Below are 16591 nucleotides of genomic sequence, written 5' to 3'. Positions count from 1 at the left end.
AGCAAGATGAGTACTGTAACAGAATTCAGTCAGAAAAAAAAAATCAATGATTTTAGGGGGATGGAATTAAATATAAGGCACTGGGTAAAAAGCTACTAAAGAACACAGCAAGTTAAGGGAGGCATTGTGCTAGTAACTGGTTAATAACGATAAAATACTAATTGCAAGAAGGTGATTTCATTCATGGAGCTGAAGAGCAAAGGGAAGAAGTAGGGTTACTTGAACCTGGAGAACTGTAGGGCCGGCCCCATGAATCTCAAAAATGAGACTCAAAACTCTTACAGCAGGTACTGCTAAGCTGGTGCAGAGGATCTGAGACATTGGTAGAGAGATCAAAGACCTGGGGCTCAGACCCAGACAGCTATGCTGGTATCTTTTAGACTGACAATGAGGTTGGTCTGGATTGAATTTTTTTTAAAAAGGATATTGAAACTAAGTGTAATTGCCAGTGTAAAATTTGTTATTAAGATTGAGATACAGGAAGCAGATCGCCCAGATTTCCAAATCCCCTTGCATTCACCCTACTGCAGATCTCTGTAGAAAGAGGGCTGATACAGCAGCAGTGTTGTTCCTATAATGCAGAGCACAAAATGGGAAGGGGCTTTGGCACTGAAAAGCAGTAACTTAAAAACTGGTACACCACCCAGGTACCATGCCTTCTTCTAGAAAATATAAAGAAATACATTTCAGGAAAAATAAAACTTCTAATTGTTTAAAATAAAGAAGAATAAGTAGAAACATTATAGGAGTTACCTTTTTTAATGCATATCTATTCAGATACATTTTTGGGTACTAATTGTTTTTATTTCCCATGTTGAGTCTGAGTCTTTTGCTTGGGTTTTTCAGGTTGAGGCTGAACTTCTTCCTTTTTTTCCTTAGTTTTTTTCCTCATACAGAGCAAAAGAAGACAACATAATAGAATTAACAACAAAATAAGACATGGTAGGGCCAGGTAAATCTTCTTTATCCTCTTTCTCTTAGGGGGTGGGCCACTGTCAACACTACCTCCATTGCCTTGTTTTAGGCAGTTGGGAGGGTCCCACTTATAGTTACAATGACAGTGATGTTTATTGTTGCAGATCCCCCTCATGTTACAGAACTTAGGTGAACAATTACTATCCAAGCGAGAGAGATGGACGCACTTCCTTCCGATGCAGACATGTTCTGGGCCACACTCTGTGCCATCTTTCACTTCACCAAGATCAGGTATGGTCATCCCCGTGTGGTAGTCTGTACCCCAGCAGGTGGCGTTGTTGAAGCGAGTCCCATGCACAGTCGAATGCTCTGTCAGAAGGGGAATTTCTGCCACATTATCGCACTGAATTCTCCCACACAAGCTGTCCAACATACTGCATTTTAGATATGTAGGGCCTTCGACTCCACAGTTACCAAAACGGTCACCTTGAGTGTTTACTTGTTTGTAGCAACTGTCGTTTGCATTTTTTGCCTTTTGGCCGAAAATCTGCCTACATTGTGCGTTGCGGTCATTACATCTCTTTTCATAGCAGTAGGCATTGTCATTACAGGGTATTCCATCCTCTACATATACATCGTCTGGGCACATATGGGATGATCCATTGCACCACTCTGGAAGATCACATTCATTGACCTCCTTTCTACACATTTCTCCTGATGGTAAGAACTTGCAGTCCTTGCAACAAAGCCCAAAAGCACAAGTAGACCCAAAACTTAAACTGCAGTTTGTCAGACAACAGGCATCTTTTGAACAATGCTGAAAAGATCCACAGTCACACTCTTCTCCTTCTTCAACAACACCATTTCCACAGCGCTTCCTTGAAAACATGTCCTTTGTGTATACAGTGTACTGCAAACATTTTGCCTGCTGTACAGAATATCCCCAAAAATAAGAATAACTACAATTGCTAAATTGGGCTATTGGTGGGTTGTCATGGCGCATTATACATCTATAATAACCTGCAGAACACACACACAATACAGTGTCATGAAACATACCCAAATTATGACCTATATGATGAGCTACTGCAATTCCAATAATGGCCAAGGTTTTGTTTGCAAAAGTAACAACTGCACAACTAAAGTGTGATCTACACATTCCTGCAACATAGCCTAAACCACTTAATCCTCTCAAGGTCTTATTTATAAAAAGATGTACAGTATCATGTGCCATGCGGGCATCAATGGTATTAGCCTTCCAATGGCAAAAATCTCTCAGAGACCTCCTTACAGCATCCACTTCAACCTGGTTTCTTTTAGTCCAGATCTCCATACCAAACAATAACACCTTCATACCCATTACCTGATAAATGGAATCCACTATATTTACAATAAGAAACACATCCTCCTGCAACTTTGAGACATTCCTTTTAAAATGATTATATAGAGTATTGTCCACCACCAGTGCAATTTCAACAAAGAATGAATGGATCCACCAGCCATCATAATGACTTTGTTTCAGAGTAGAATTACCAATCTCTTGAAACTCAAATTGGCGTACAATTTCCTCTTCTTGCGTAAAACCAGATTTCATGTTTGGGAATTGGGTCTCCTCACTGTCCATTTTATATACCAGGTGTTCAAATTTGGTAGAGAAAATCATGGGCTTAATTTCATAAACAACATCATTTATCTGTAATAATCCTTGAAAGCCACCAGAACAGGTACTGAGGGCAACAAGGGATTCTGGGTCCCCCTCCACATAACCATGATAGTAGCAGTCATTCTGGACAAAAGGCTGGTCCTTCAGGAGAGCACCCTGGTCTGAGTAGGTGAACACTGGGAGGTGTCTGGACAGCAAATGCTTCTTGATATTCATGTGGAGAACGTGTCTCTGGCCCCCAAAATGCAGGCTGTAAGAGAGCTGGCCTGGAGGCTTCATGCTTCTGCCAGGGTGTGTTACCTTCAAGGGAATCACCACTTCTGGAGGACTGTGATATTGGGGGTGCTCAGCCCGGGTATGTCCTGAAAAAGACAGAAACACCCCAAGCCAGTGTAGCAAGAGTATGATCCTCATGTACAACAGGGCTTTAATCACAGTCATTATGAAGCTACCATTATTGGTCCAGAGAAGAAGGCAGGCAGGGTTGGGAGTCACAGATGGTCTGGCTCCTTATTCTGAGCTGCTTAGTGTACAGAGCTAATCATTAAGTATTTGTCTTCTGGCAGAGTTGAACCATTAAAGCATAAGCCCTACAAGTAAAACAAAATATAACATATGGTTGGGGGTGATTAGAAAAGGGCCTAATAGGGAGAAAGAGAAAGGCATACAACAAAAGTGATTAGTGTTTTGATCAAGGGATGACTCTAGAAACTGCACAGAATTTGCTTTTAAATATTGATAAGGCAGAGGGGCATTGGGGGAGTATGGAAGAGTGAAAACCGGCCATAGATTTATAGTTATTGAACTTGGATGGTGGGCAATTAAGGATTCATTATACTATTCTCTAAATATATGTATATGTTAAACATTTCCACAATAAATAGTTAAAAAAAATATCTTAAGGGTAAGGTGATCATATGTCTTGGATTGCTGGGATTGTCCTAATTTACACACGTTAAATTGGTATAAGTAATAATACCTGTTTTTTTCAACCACAAGTCATAAATTACTCAATTACCTAAGATACATACTAAAAGCAACAACAACAACAATAACACTCTCCTGTTATTTTAAAGTCTCTTTTATAATACTTATCATTACCTCCCTAGAACAAAATGTTAGTTTTATCTTTCTTACATTACTCTCCTCACTAGACTTGTCATATTAGAAGTACTCAAGAGCGTTATCTATGTCTTTCACAAGTGTTAGTATCCCCAAAGTGCCTAGCTTAATTCTTTATATAGTAAAGAATGGTCAACTTGACTTTTATTGTGCCTTGGAGTGTTACTCAAAAGGTATTTACACTTGACTACATTTTAATGTATAATATTATTCAACACCTGTGGCCAATTTTGTTTTTGGAACAAAGTGTTATAGACTCAGTTTTCCCTGCTTATTTTCTCTATATACAACTAAATACTCTGAATATAATTAAGTGGAAGACAAAAAAAAATACCTCTGAAAGCTAAAAAGCAAAAGACAGACTGGCTAGAGACCTCTAGACTTGAGGAATGGCAACAAGGTGAGTTCCCTGGGTTTTAATTTAATTGCTCTCATATATCCCAAATTGGGTGCTGGAGAGGTCTTTAACACAGAATCATCAGCAGGCATAGACAAAAACAAACAAACAAAAAGCCTCAAGAATAGTTTTCTCTCTCTGTCCACATGACAGAGAATGGAAAAGCTCAACAGAGAACCAGTAAGGTGCTCCAGCATCTGCTCTTGAGCCAAGACACATGTGGATTGATTCACCCAGAGCAGCAACCTCAAAGACTTGTAGGCCAACCCAAAACACAGTCCACAATCAGTGCACTGGTGGACTGTTCAATCCACCTACATTGGCAATATAAAAGCCCTGGCAGGCCAGCCTAACACTGATTCAATATCTAGGTAACTAACTAACTGATCTGCCTTCAGAGGCAGCAACAAAATCCCAACAATTTGACCCAACCTCAGCTCAACACTAGGGCAGGAAATGGAACCCTATATTAAACATAGCAGTATCATTCATAAAGCCTGATATATCCCACCCCTTCACCAAATGACGTAGGAGACACAGCCTATTGGCTTCTGTTTCTCACATCTCCAGATTTGAATATGGACCAGTGACACCAGTTAAATCCAGAATGTTAGAGTAGATCAAGCAGAAGAAAGGACCACTCAACTCAAAGATGGGTCATTGATAATTATTCAGTTAAAGAAGAAAAAAAGAATAAAGAAAGCAAGCGGCTTATAGGACACTGACAAGAAGACCAATATACACATGATGGAAGTCATAGAAAGAGAGAGAAAACAAGAGAGAGAAAGGACCAGATAGCTTATTCAAAAAAAAAATAATGGCTGAAAATTTCCCAAATCTGAAGAAAGAAATGGGCATCCACATGCACAAAGCCCAAAATGTCTCAAATGAGATGAATCCAAAGAAACCCAGATGAAGACTCATTAAAACTGTGAAAAGTCAGAGACAAGAAATTTTGAAAGTGGCAAGAGAAAACAACATGTCACATACAAAAGAACCACCATAAAACTGAGTAGATTTTTCAGCAGAAATCTTGCAAGTCTGGAGAGAGTGGGATGATGTAGTTAAAATGCTGAAAGAAAAAAACTATCAACTAAGAATGCTATACCTGGCAAAACAGTCTTTCAAAAATTAAAGAAGACATAAAGACATCACTAAACAAAAGCTGAAGGAGTTTATCACTGTAAACTGTGATAAAACTGTAAGGCACTGTAAGTGCTAATGAGATTTTTTCAAGTTGAAAGAATGCTAAATAGCAACATAGTAGTGTAAGAAAGTATGAAATATACACACATATATAAACATATAAATGTAAACTCATCTACAGACAAAATCAGAATACATTATAACTTTAATTGTGATGGGTAAATTACTTTTAATTTTAGTGTCAAAGTCAATGATGAAAGTATTAAAAATAAGTAAAACTGAAAAACATGTTAAAGAATACACAGTAAAAATTGATATATAAGTTGTGACAACAACAAAAAGTGTGAGCTAAAGAGAAGTTAAAGTGTAGAGTTTTTGTATGCAATTGAACTTAAGTTGTTATCAGCCTAACATAGACTACCTTAACTATGATATTTTATGTAAGCCCCAAGGTAACCACAAAAAATATAGAAGTTACACAAAAGAAGAAGAGAAAGGAATTAATGCATATAAAATACAAAAAAAAATCAACAAAACACAATGGAAGGCTACAAGAGAGGAAAAAAGACATACAAAAGAACAAAAAAGATTAATAGAAAACAAAGAACAAAATGACAACATTAAATCATTCGTTATCAGTAATAACTTTAAATATAAATGGATTAAACTCTCCAATCAAAAGACATAGAGTGGCTGAATGGATGTAAAAAAATAAGACTCAATTAAATGTTGTCTAGAAAAAATCCTCACTTTAGATGTAAGGAAACACATAGGCTAAAAGTGAAGATTGGAAAAAGATATTCCCTATAAATGGTAACCAAAAGAGCAGAAATGACTAGACTTATATCAGACAGAATAAACTTTAGGTCAAAAACTGGCAAAAGAGAAAAGAATAACACTGTATAATGATAAATGGATTAATCCACCAGGAAAGTATAAGAAATATAAATATATATATGCGCCCAACATCAGAGCAATATAAATATATAAAGCAAACATTGACAGAACTGAAGGGAGAAATAGACAACAATTCCATAAAAGTAGACTTCAATACCCCACTTTCAACAAAGGATAGAACATCTAGACTGAATATCAACAAGGAAATAAAGGATTTTATAGCACTATAGACCAAATCAATCTAAAAGACATACATATAATATCCCACCCAACAGCAGCAGAATACAGTTCTTTTCAAGATTACATGGATGTCTCTTCAAAATAGATCACATAGTTACAAAACAAATCTTAACAAACTTAAAGATATTGAAATCATACCAGGTATCTTTTGTGATTACAATTAAATGAAACTAGAAATCAAAGGCAAAGGGAAAAATGGAAAATTTACAAATAGGTTGAGATTTAAAATCATACTGTTAACAACATTGAATCAAAGAAGAAATCAAAAGAGAAACTAAAAAATGCCTTGAGACAAAAATGAAAATGCACGTACTGTAACGTATGGGATGCAGCAAAAGCAGTACTAGAAGGGAAGTTTATCATGATAGATGCCTACCTCATGAAACAAGAAGAAATCTCAAACAGCTTCACATTCCACCTAAAAGAACTGGAGAAGAACGAACTAAGCCCAGGGCTAGTAGAAAGAGAGAAATAACAAAGATCAGAGTGGAAATAAATGAAATAGAGACTAAAAATACAGTAGAAGAGATCAATAAAAGCACTGGTTCTTTTAAAAGATAAACAAAATTAACAAACCTTTAGCTAGACTTAGAGAAAAAGCCCAAATAAATAAAATCAGAAATGAAAGAAAAGATGTTACAACTGATACATCAGAAAAGCAAAGCATTGTAAGCAACTACTAAAGAACAACTATACCCCAACAAACTGGACTAACTAGAAAAAGTAGATACATTCCTGGAAATCTACAATCTTCTAAGACTAAATCATGAAAAAATACAAAGTCTGATCTACCTATAACTAGTGAGGATATCAAAGCAGTAATCAAAAACCCTCCAACAGGGCTTCCCTGGTGGTGCAGTGGTTGAGAATCTGCCTGCCAATGCAGGGGACACGGGTTCGAGCCCTGGTCTGGGAAGATCCCACATGCCGTGGAGCAACTGGGCCTGTGAGCCACAACTACTGAGCCTGCGCGTCTGGAGCCTGTGCTCCGCAACAAGAGAGGCCCGCGCACCGTGATGAAGAGTGGCCCCTGCTCGCCGCAACTAGAGGAAGCCCACACACAGAAATGAAGACCCAACACAGCCAAAAATAAAATAAAATAAAATAAATTAATTAAAAAAAGGCTTCCCGGGCTTCCCTGGTGGCGCAGTGGTTGAGAATCTGCCTGCTAATGCAGGGGACACGGGTTTGAGCCCTGGTCTGGGAAGATCCCACATGCCACGGAGCAGCTGGGCCCGTGAGCCACAATTGCTGAGCCTGCGCGTCTGGAGCCTGTGCCCCGCAACGGGAGGGGCCGCGATGGAGAAAGGCCCGCGCACCGCGATGAAGAGCAGTCCCCGCACCGCGATGAAGAGTGGCCCCCGCTTGCCGCAACTGGAGAAAGCCCTCGCACGAACCGAAGACCCAATACAGACAAAAATAAATAAATTAATTAATTAAAAAGAAAATCCTTAAAAAAAAAAAAGGCTTCCCCCCTCCACCACCCCCACCTTTAAAAAAAAAAAACCCTCCAACAAAGGAAAGTCCAAGATTGATAGTTTCACTAGAGGATTCTACCAAACATTTAAAGAACATGAATCCTTTCAAACCCTTCCAAAAAATTAAGGAGAGAAGACTTCCAAACTTATTTTATGAGGCCAGAATTACCTGATAACACAACCCAAGAAAGACACCACACGACAAAAAAACTATAGGTGATTCCCTGATGAATACACATGCGAAAATCAACTACAAAGTGGTAGCAAATCAAATCCAAAAGCACATGAAAAGGATCATACACCACGACCAAATGGGATTTATACCTGGGATACAGTGGTGGTTCAACTCATGAATATTAATTAAGTTAATACACCACATTGACATAATTAAGGGTAAAAATCACAGGATCATATAAAAAGATGCAGAATAAATGTTTGACAAATTCAGCACACTTTCATGATAAAAATTCTCAAAAAACTAGAAATAGAAGGAAATTATCTCAGCATAATAAAGGCTATATATGAAAAGCCCAAGGCTAATATTATACTCAATTGTAAAAGACTGAAAGCTTTTCCTCTAAGATCAACAGCAAAGCAAGAATGCCCATTCTCACTACCCCTATTTAATATAGTACTAGAAGTCTTAGCCAGAGCAATTAAGCAAGAAAAAGAAATAAAAGACTTCCAAATCAGAAAGGAAGAAGAAAAATTGGCTTTTGTTTGTAAACAACATAATCTGATACATAGAGAACCCTAAAAATTCTACTTAAAAAAACCTGTTAAAAGTAATATAGGAATTCAGTAAAGGCTCGAGACACAAAATCAACATATGAAAATCACTTGCATTTCCATATAATAGAAACAGACTATCTGAAAGGAAATTAGGAAAGCAATCCCATTTGTAATTGCACAAAAAGAATAAAAATACTTAGGAGTAAACTCAAGAGATGAAAGACCCATAATGAAAACTATAAAACATATATGAATGAAATTAAACATGACGTAATCAAATGGAAAACCATTCCATAAATTGGAAGACCTAAAAATTGTTAAAATGTCCATACTCCCTTTCACAGTCTAAAGATTCAAAGCAATCTCTATCAAAATCTCGACTGCAATTTTACAGAAATTGAGAAAACAACTCTAAAATTAATATGGAACCACAAAAGACCATGGATAGACAAATCAATCTTGAGAATGAGGAACAAAGCAAGAGGCATCACACTTTCTGACTTTGAAATATATTACAAAGCTATAGTAATTAAAACAGTATGGTACTGGCATAAAGGCAGACAGAAGATCAATGAAACAGAATAGAGATCCCAGAAATAAATATAAACATATATGGTCAACTGATCTTTGACTAAGTTACCAGAAATAGACAATGGACAAAGGATAGTCTCTTCAGCAAATGATGTTGTGAAAACTGGTTATCCATGTGCAAAAGAATGAAATTGGATTATCTTACACCATACACAAACATCACCTCAAAATGGATTAAACACTTAAATGTAAGATCTAAAACTGTAAAACTTCTAGAAGAAAATATAGAGGAAAATCTTTGACATGGGTCTCGGTAATGATTTCATGGATACGACACCAAAAGCACAGGCAACAGGAGCACTTATATGAGGTACGTAAAATACAAAGAGTGGAACTGTGATTGTTAGGGGCTGGGGGTGGGGAGAATGGAGACTTACTAATCAATGGACATATACTTTCAGTTAAGCAAGATCAATATGCTCTATAGATTTGCTGCATAGCATTGTACCAGTACTTAACCATAATGGATTGTGCGTTTTAAAATGTGTTAAAAGGGTAGATATCACATTAAATGTCCTTATAAAAATGAAATGAAATAAAATGAAATGTAAAAGATTATCCTAGGCATTTTCTGAGTAATATCCTTAGCCAAACAAAATGACCTTGACATAATCTAAAATCTCTTGTCTTACCAAGAAATAGTAAATCGTGATTTGAGAGAGAAATTATGATTAACTTATGCCAATATTGACGTGAATTATATGTTGGAATTGTCTGACCAGAATTTTAAAGCAGCCATTAATTTTTAAATGCTTCAGTAAGCAATTACAATCTCTCGAAACAAATGAAAACATAGAAAGTTTAGAAAGTCTCAGCAGAGAAATAGTAATTATAAAACAGACAATTGAACATCACAGGTAAATAAAATGAACCACATCCTAAACCTCACATCTTAAAAATATCTCAAAATGGATCAAACATTTAAATGTTAAACATAAAACTTTTAAACTTTTAGAACAAAACACAGGACAAAATCTTCATGAGTTAGGACTAGGCAAAGAGTTCCTAGACTTGACTCTAAAATCATAATCCATTAAAGGAAAGGTTGAAAATTGATAACCAGAAAACATAAAGGTTGATAAATAAAAAATAAATGTTGATAACCAGAAAAAATAAAATTTCCTAGGCAAAAGATTCAGTTAAGAGGATGAAAAGAGAGATTACACACTAGGAGAAAATATTTTTAAATCACATACCTGATAAAGAAATTTTATTTGTAAAATATAAAGAACTCTCAAAAGTCAACATTAATAAAAATAAACGATCCAATGTAAAAATGATTAAAAGACATGAATGAACATTTTACCAAAGAGAATACACCAATGGACAATAAGAACATGAAAGTATCATCAATATAATTAGGCAGAAGTGAAACAAATTCAGACCAACCTGAGCTATCACTATACACCTATTAGAATGGCTAACATAAGAAATTCATCTGGAATATTTCTTCTATGATTTCTGGAACCCTTTTTTCATTAAAATAAACAATTGTGTTTCTGTTCACACTTTTTCATGGAGAACTCCCAGTGCCTACTGGTTTTATTAAAACTTGGCTCTCAACAACGTGAAGCTCTGTGTTGTGAAAGCTTCCCATTTTCAGAATCCCCATATGCAATATAGTCCAGAGGCTAGGTCCCCAGTGCTTCAAATGTCAACTACAATTCCAAGCCACAAAACTAGGAACCATCTGATTAATTGCTTTTGACTTTGTTTCTTCATCTGAACTTATTTCGCAAATTCATAGAAATCTTAATGTCTTTTTTAATCTTATTTTTCTCATTAACCTACTGGATTTTACTTTCATCCCTAAGTAGCCTAGCTCCAGACTTCACCAATTCAACCACTGTTTGCTAAAATCCTCAGTCCTGACTGACACCTGCTTTCTCCTCTTCTGCAATAAAGTGGCTAGCACTGATGGAATAACACACACACACACACACACACACACACACACACACAGAACATTATGTTTAGGCGAAGCTTAAAAAGGGGAAACAAACTCAGAATTGTAGTGTTATGTCATGAGTCCCCAGACTAACAGATAAATTCATGATAGATATTACAAATCCCCCTTTTCTTTCAATGCATTTTTGTTTTTGTTTTTGTTTTTTTGCATAGTGTCCTTACAAATATCTGACTTTTTGCACTTCCTCATAGGGCTTGTGGCTGAAGATCTACATTCCCTTTATTTATTATGTTGCCTTTCAGTCAAATTAGTTTACATTGCTAAACCAAGAATTCTTCATTTTACGCTTGTTTAATGAAGAATTTGATATTTGTCTTGATAAATTTGTTAGAACTTATTTCTTAGAACTCAGGCTGGGGAAAGATAGTAAGAGAACAGACTCCAAAAGTATTTTAGCAGAATTTGTCTACATTGCATTATATTAAGGATCCAGAAATAACACTATCTGAAGGAATAATTCTTATCAATAATGTGAACTGGTGCCAATAAAAATCCATATTATCTAATAATATGGAGACTTACACGTATACATGGTGATAAAAATCTTTTACCAACTTCCCACAGCTCCTTCAAATACATAGATATCCACCCTAATTACTACTTCCTCTCTCATTTTTTTCATAGCCTATTTCAGTTTCCCAAACTGTGAAACAAAAACACGAATTCAAAGAGATACATGCATAGTAATATTCATAGCAGCATTATTTACAATTGCCAAGATATGGAAGCAACCTAAGTGTCCATCAACAGATGAATGGACAAAGAAGAGGTGTCTCATACATATATGATATATATGACATGTATGATATATATGACATATATGATATATGTGTGTGTATCCATACACACACACACACAAGGGAATACTACTCAGCCATAAAAAAGAATGAAATTTTGCCATTTGCAGCAACATGGATAGAATTGCAGGGTATTATGCTAAGTGAAATAAGTCAGACAGAGAAAGACAAACACTGTATGATCTCACTTACATGTGGAATCTAAAAAAATAAAACAAACTAGTGAACAAAAAAGCACCAGACTCACAGATATAGAGAACAAACTAGTGGTTACCAGTGGGGAAGGGGAAGGGGGAGGGGCAATATAAGGGTAGGGGGGAAAAAGGGTTAATATGGGATTATATGAAGTCATGTGTGTGAAACTGGAAAATTGTAAAGCACTAAAAAATTTGAAGAACGTTTCATTTCAATAAAATATATATATTATCTGTTTATTAATAAAATTCATTTCACTTGAAAAAAGGCCTATTAAAAAGTCCATTTAATGAATATCAAATAAAAGTATGGACTAGAAAATATTAAAGGCCTGTATTCTTATCAGGATCAGAAAACTTGGCAACAAAAAATTCTGTGTGTGTGTGTGTGTGTGCATGATAAATACTTAGTACTTCTTTCCTTTATAGTCAAACTTCTTCAGTGACTTACCAGCAAGAGAATTAGTGGTTTCCACAAAACTTTCTACCTGTGATGTTAGTCATACTTGGTTTGTCCTGCCTGTATCTATATATGATACCTCATATGGCAAAGGAAAACATAAATGCCCTTTCCTTTCTCTGTCACTTTATTAAGTTCTAGATTTACCTGCTTAGCAACAAGAATCTCTCACTTCTATGGACCATGACAACTGGCTTTCAAATTCTTTCCCACGCTGACTCCCCTATCTCTATACAACTTTATTTCTGATTTATCTTCAACACGAATAAGTCAGACAAGCTTCCTTACCCTCATCCTATACCCTCCCTAAGTGCTTAGGCTCATTTTAACTTCATTGTTTTTGCTTATGTGGTTCTCCTGATTCCAGACTATTTCCTCATCAGCCATATTGTAGAACACTAAAATACTTTAAGGGCCAGAAAAAAAGTACACTTCTATTATAAAACTTTTTTCCTAAAAATCCAGACCATCAACGAGCATCTGTAACTCTTATCATGTCAAAGAATAACTGAAGTCCTTTCGTATCTGCACACAAATTTGCTTCCTTTATGAGGGAGAACAGTTGTGAGACTGTTGCCAGCAAAGAAAGATTAAAATATCATTTAGAAGAGGAAATATGGTAATGGAAAAAATGTGGGAGTAAATATAATAGATATATTGACTATCAGCCAGTTATCCAAGTGGCCTGAGCAGGCTGCCTTGTGCAGCTTGCCTGAGGTTATCCACAAAAACAACATCAGTTGTTTATGGCTCCTCTACCCTTGCGAGGCTAGCTGTAGAGCGGAGAGGGGCGTTGCTTTGAGAATGGATGAGTGGTTTGATATCGGTTAGGGTCTTTCCATTAGACCTTCCATTTTATTAGTCCAGGTAGCAGTATTTCCCTCATTGGTATTTTTCAGTTTCCTCTGACCTCAGTCAAACCAGTGCCTAATGGAGCAAATTTGAAGTTGAGCATTTCACTTCCTTTGGCTTAAGTAAATGGCTATGTAAATTGATTAACAGAATATTAGACAGGAAACCAGAGTAAAAAAGTAAGAGAACATTTATGCCTATTATGAGAAAAAAATTAGACCTATTAAATTTCTTTATGTTCTAGGCCAAATTAGAAGAATGAGTGTAAAGATCAGTTTAATCAGTGCTATTAAGCTAAGTAGATTTGCTTTTTCCTAATTGATTTTTATTTTTTTATTATTATTTTTCTAAAATATTTATTTATTTTTGGCTGCGCCAGGTCTTAGTTGCAGCATGCATGTGGGATCTAGTTCCCTGACCAGGGATCGAACCCGGGCCCCCTGCATTGGGAGCACCGAATCTTACCCACTGGACCACCAGGGAAGTCCCCTAATTGATTTTTAATGTCAGTTTTCCCAAATACAGTATTGACCCAGGTTCAACAGAATGTGTTAATTATTGTGTGAATTTTGTCTTTACTGACCAGCACAGAGTTGAGAAGAATTCTATTATTTAGTATTGTTTTAGCCCTTGAGTTTATACTTGTCTGTTGGGCCTCTAAATTCTGTTTTATTTATTTGAAGAGAAATTATGTATCACATATTCTAGTCTAGGAACTTTGAAAATGCTGGTACACACCAATTAAACCTTATATATTGGACCATTCCTGATGCGTTAGCACATTTAACTCTTAAAAAAAGTGAGCAAATGAGGAGGCAGTTTTAAGTACTCAGAAAGAATCCTGATGCATGTACAAAACATATATATCCCTAGTGATAACACACCTCATTTTATAGTCAAAATACTTAAGAGGCATATATGAAATCTCACTAAATAGAAACTTTTAGCCCTTATCTTTTCTAAGTATTTGAGAGAGGCATGATCTTTTAGAGAATAGCATATATTTATAAGACACACGTTATCAAAATCTTAATAAGGAAATACTGAAAGAATGTAGGTGACAAAGGTATATCTTTGAGGGAATTAAATATTTTCTCAGTGTAACCTGATAAGAATCTTTCTTGTAATCTTCATGAATAATATGTAAGAGGCTTCCTCTATCAATATGTGATGGTCTACTGAGTGACTTGTGGATCTCTCTGATCATTGCCTCTACACTCCTAGGGATGTCTCCCATGGGGTCCTTCTTTCAACTAGTCCTGGCTTATGCTGAGTCAGCCAGTCTCTGAGACCACTCTGGCCATATGCATTGCAGTGGATGCCAGTGATCCAACAACGAGCAAACAGGAGTGTTCCTAAACTTCTCTGCACCAATCTGACTTTGTTAATAGCGCTTTCCTCCCATAATATCCAATTTCCTTATTTTCACTATACAAGGAAGAATTATTTATAGAACCACTAGTTCTATGTATTTATAATTTATTACTTCAAAGAGGTGGGTGCCGTATAAACTGCTAATATAAATTTGAAAAAAATGGCATAAACTTTAAAGTTGAGACAAATAATTCTGCTCTTCCTCACCATATTCTTTTGTACAACTACAAAAGAAACTCTTGAGTTTCTTCCCCTTATTATTCCTTCTCATATCACCCTATACTAAGGTTCATGGCTTGGGGGATACAGAACTCCTTGTAGTTAAGTTTAAAAAAAAAAATTACCCTGCCCCCACCTTTAGAAGCTCTGTCAACCCTGTCTGCTTAATCATTGCAGCATCATTTCCTCTGCACCATCATTTCCAACATCATTTTGTAAAATATCTTTATTGGAGTATAATTGCTTTACATTGTTGTGTTAGTTGCTGCTGTATAACAAAGTGAATCAGCTATACATATACATATATCCCCATATCCCCTCCCTCTTGCATCTCCCTCCCACCCTCCCTATCCCACCCCTCTAGGTGGTCACAAAGCACCCAGCTGATCTCCCTGTGCTATGCAGCTGCTTCCCATGAGCTATCTGTTTTACAGTTGGTAGTGTATATATGTCCATGTCACTCTCTCACTTCGTCCCAGATTACCCTTCCCCCTCCCCGTGTACCCAAGTCCGTTCTCTATGTATGTGTCTTTACTCCTGCCCTGCCCCTAGGTTCTTCAGAAACTTTTTCTTTTTTATAGATTCCATATATATGTGTTAGCATACGGTATTTGTTTTTCTCTTTCTGTCTTACTTCACTCTGTATGACAGTCTCTAGGTCCATCCACCTCACTACAAATAACTCAGTTTCGTTCCTTCTTATGGCTGAGTAATATTTCATTGTATATCTGTGCCACATCTTTATCCATTCATCTGTCAATGGACACTTAGGTTGCTTCCATGTCCTGGCTATTGTAAATAGTGCTGCAGTGAACATTGCGGTACATGACTCTTTTTGAATTATGGTTTTTTCAGGGTATATGCCCAGTAGTGGGATTGCTAGGTCATACGGTAGTTCTGTTTTTAGTTTTTTAAGGAACTTCCATACTGTTCTCCATAGTGGCTGTATCAATTTACATTCCCACCAACAGTGCAAGAGGGTTCCCTTTTCTCCACACCCTCTCCCGCATTTATTCTTTGTAGATTTTTTGATGATGGCCATTCTGACTGGTGTGAGGTGATACCTCATTGTAGTTTTGATTTGCATTTCTCTAGTGATTAGTGATGTTGAGCATCCTTTCATGTGTTGGTTGGCAATCTGTTTATCTTCTTTGGAGAAATGTCTATTTAGGTCTTCTGCCCAGTTTTGGATTGGGTTGTTTGTTTTTTTGGGTTTTTTTTTTTGATATTGACCAACATGAGCTGCTTGTATATTTTGCTGATTAATCCTTCGTCAGTTGCTTCGTTTGGAAATATTTTCTCCCATTCTGAGGGTTGTCTTTTCGTCTTGTTGATGGTTTTCTTTGCTGTGCAAAAGCTGTTAAGTTTCATTAGGTCCCATTTGTTTATTTTTGTTTTTATTTCCATTTGTCTAAGAGGTGGGTCAAAAGGGATCTTACTGTGATTTATGTCATAGGGTGTTCTGCCTATGTTTTCCTCTAAGAGTTTTATAGTGTCTGGCCTTACATTTAGATCTTTAACCCATTTTGAGTTAATTTTTGTGTA

The 16591-nt window shown here is 36.4% G+C and overlaps 1 protein-coding gene across 1 annotated transcript; it reads right to left on the bottom strand.

The window, feature by feature from the left end:
• Positions 1-802: 802 nt before the first annotated feature.
• On the bottom strand, positions 803-2992 carry LOC103004569 (disintegrin and metalloproteinase domain-containing protein 29). Its single transcript, XM_007192781.2, has one exon. The coding sequence runs from the start codon at positions 2990-2992 to the stop codon at positions 803-805; it is 2190 nt and encodes a 729-aa protein (XP_007192843.1).
• Between the last annotated feature and the right edge of the window lie 13599 nt (positions 2993-16591).

The sequence above is a fragment of the Balaenoptera acutorostrata genome, chromosome 6 (assembly GCF_949987535.1).
Source record: "Balaenoptera acutorostrata chromosome 6, mBalAcu1.1, whole genome shotgun sequence".
Taxonomy (NCBI): Eukaryota; Metazoa; Chordata; class Mammalia; order Artiodactyla; family Balaenopteridae; genus Balaenoptera; species Balaenoptera acutorostrata.
The sequence above is the reverse complement of the archived record's forward strand: the minus strand, read 5'-3'. Positions and strand labels throughout refer to the sequence as shown.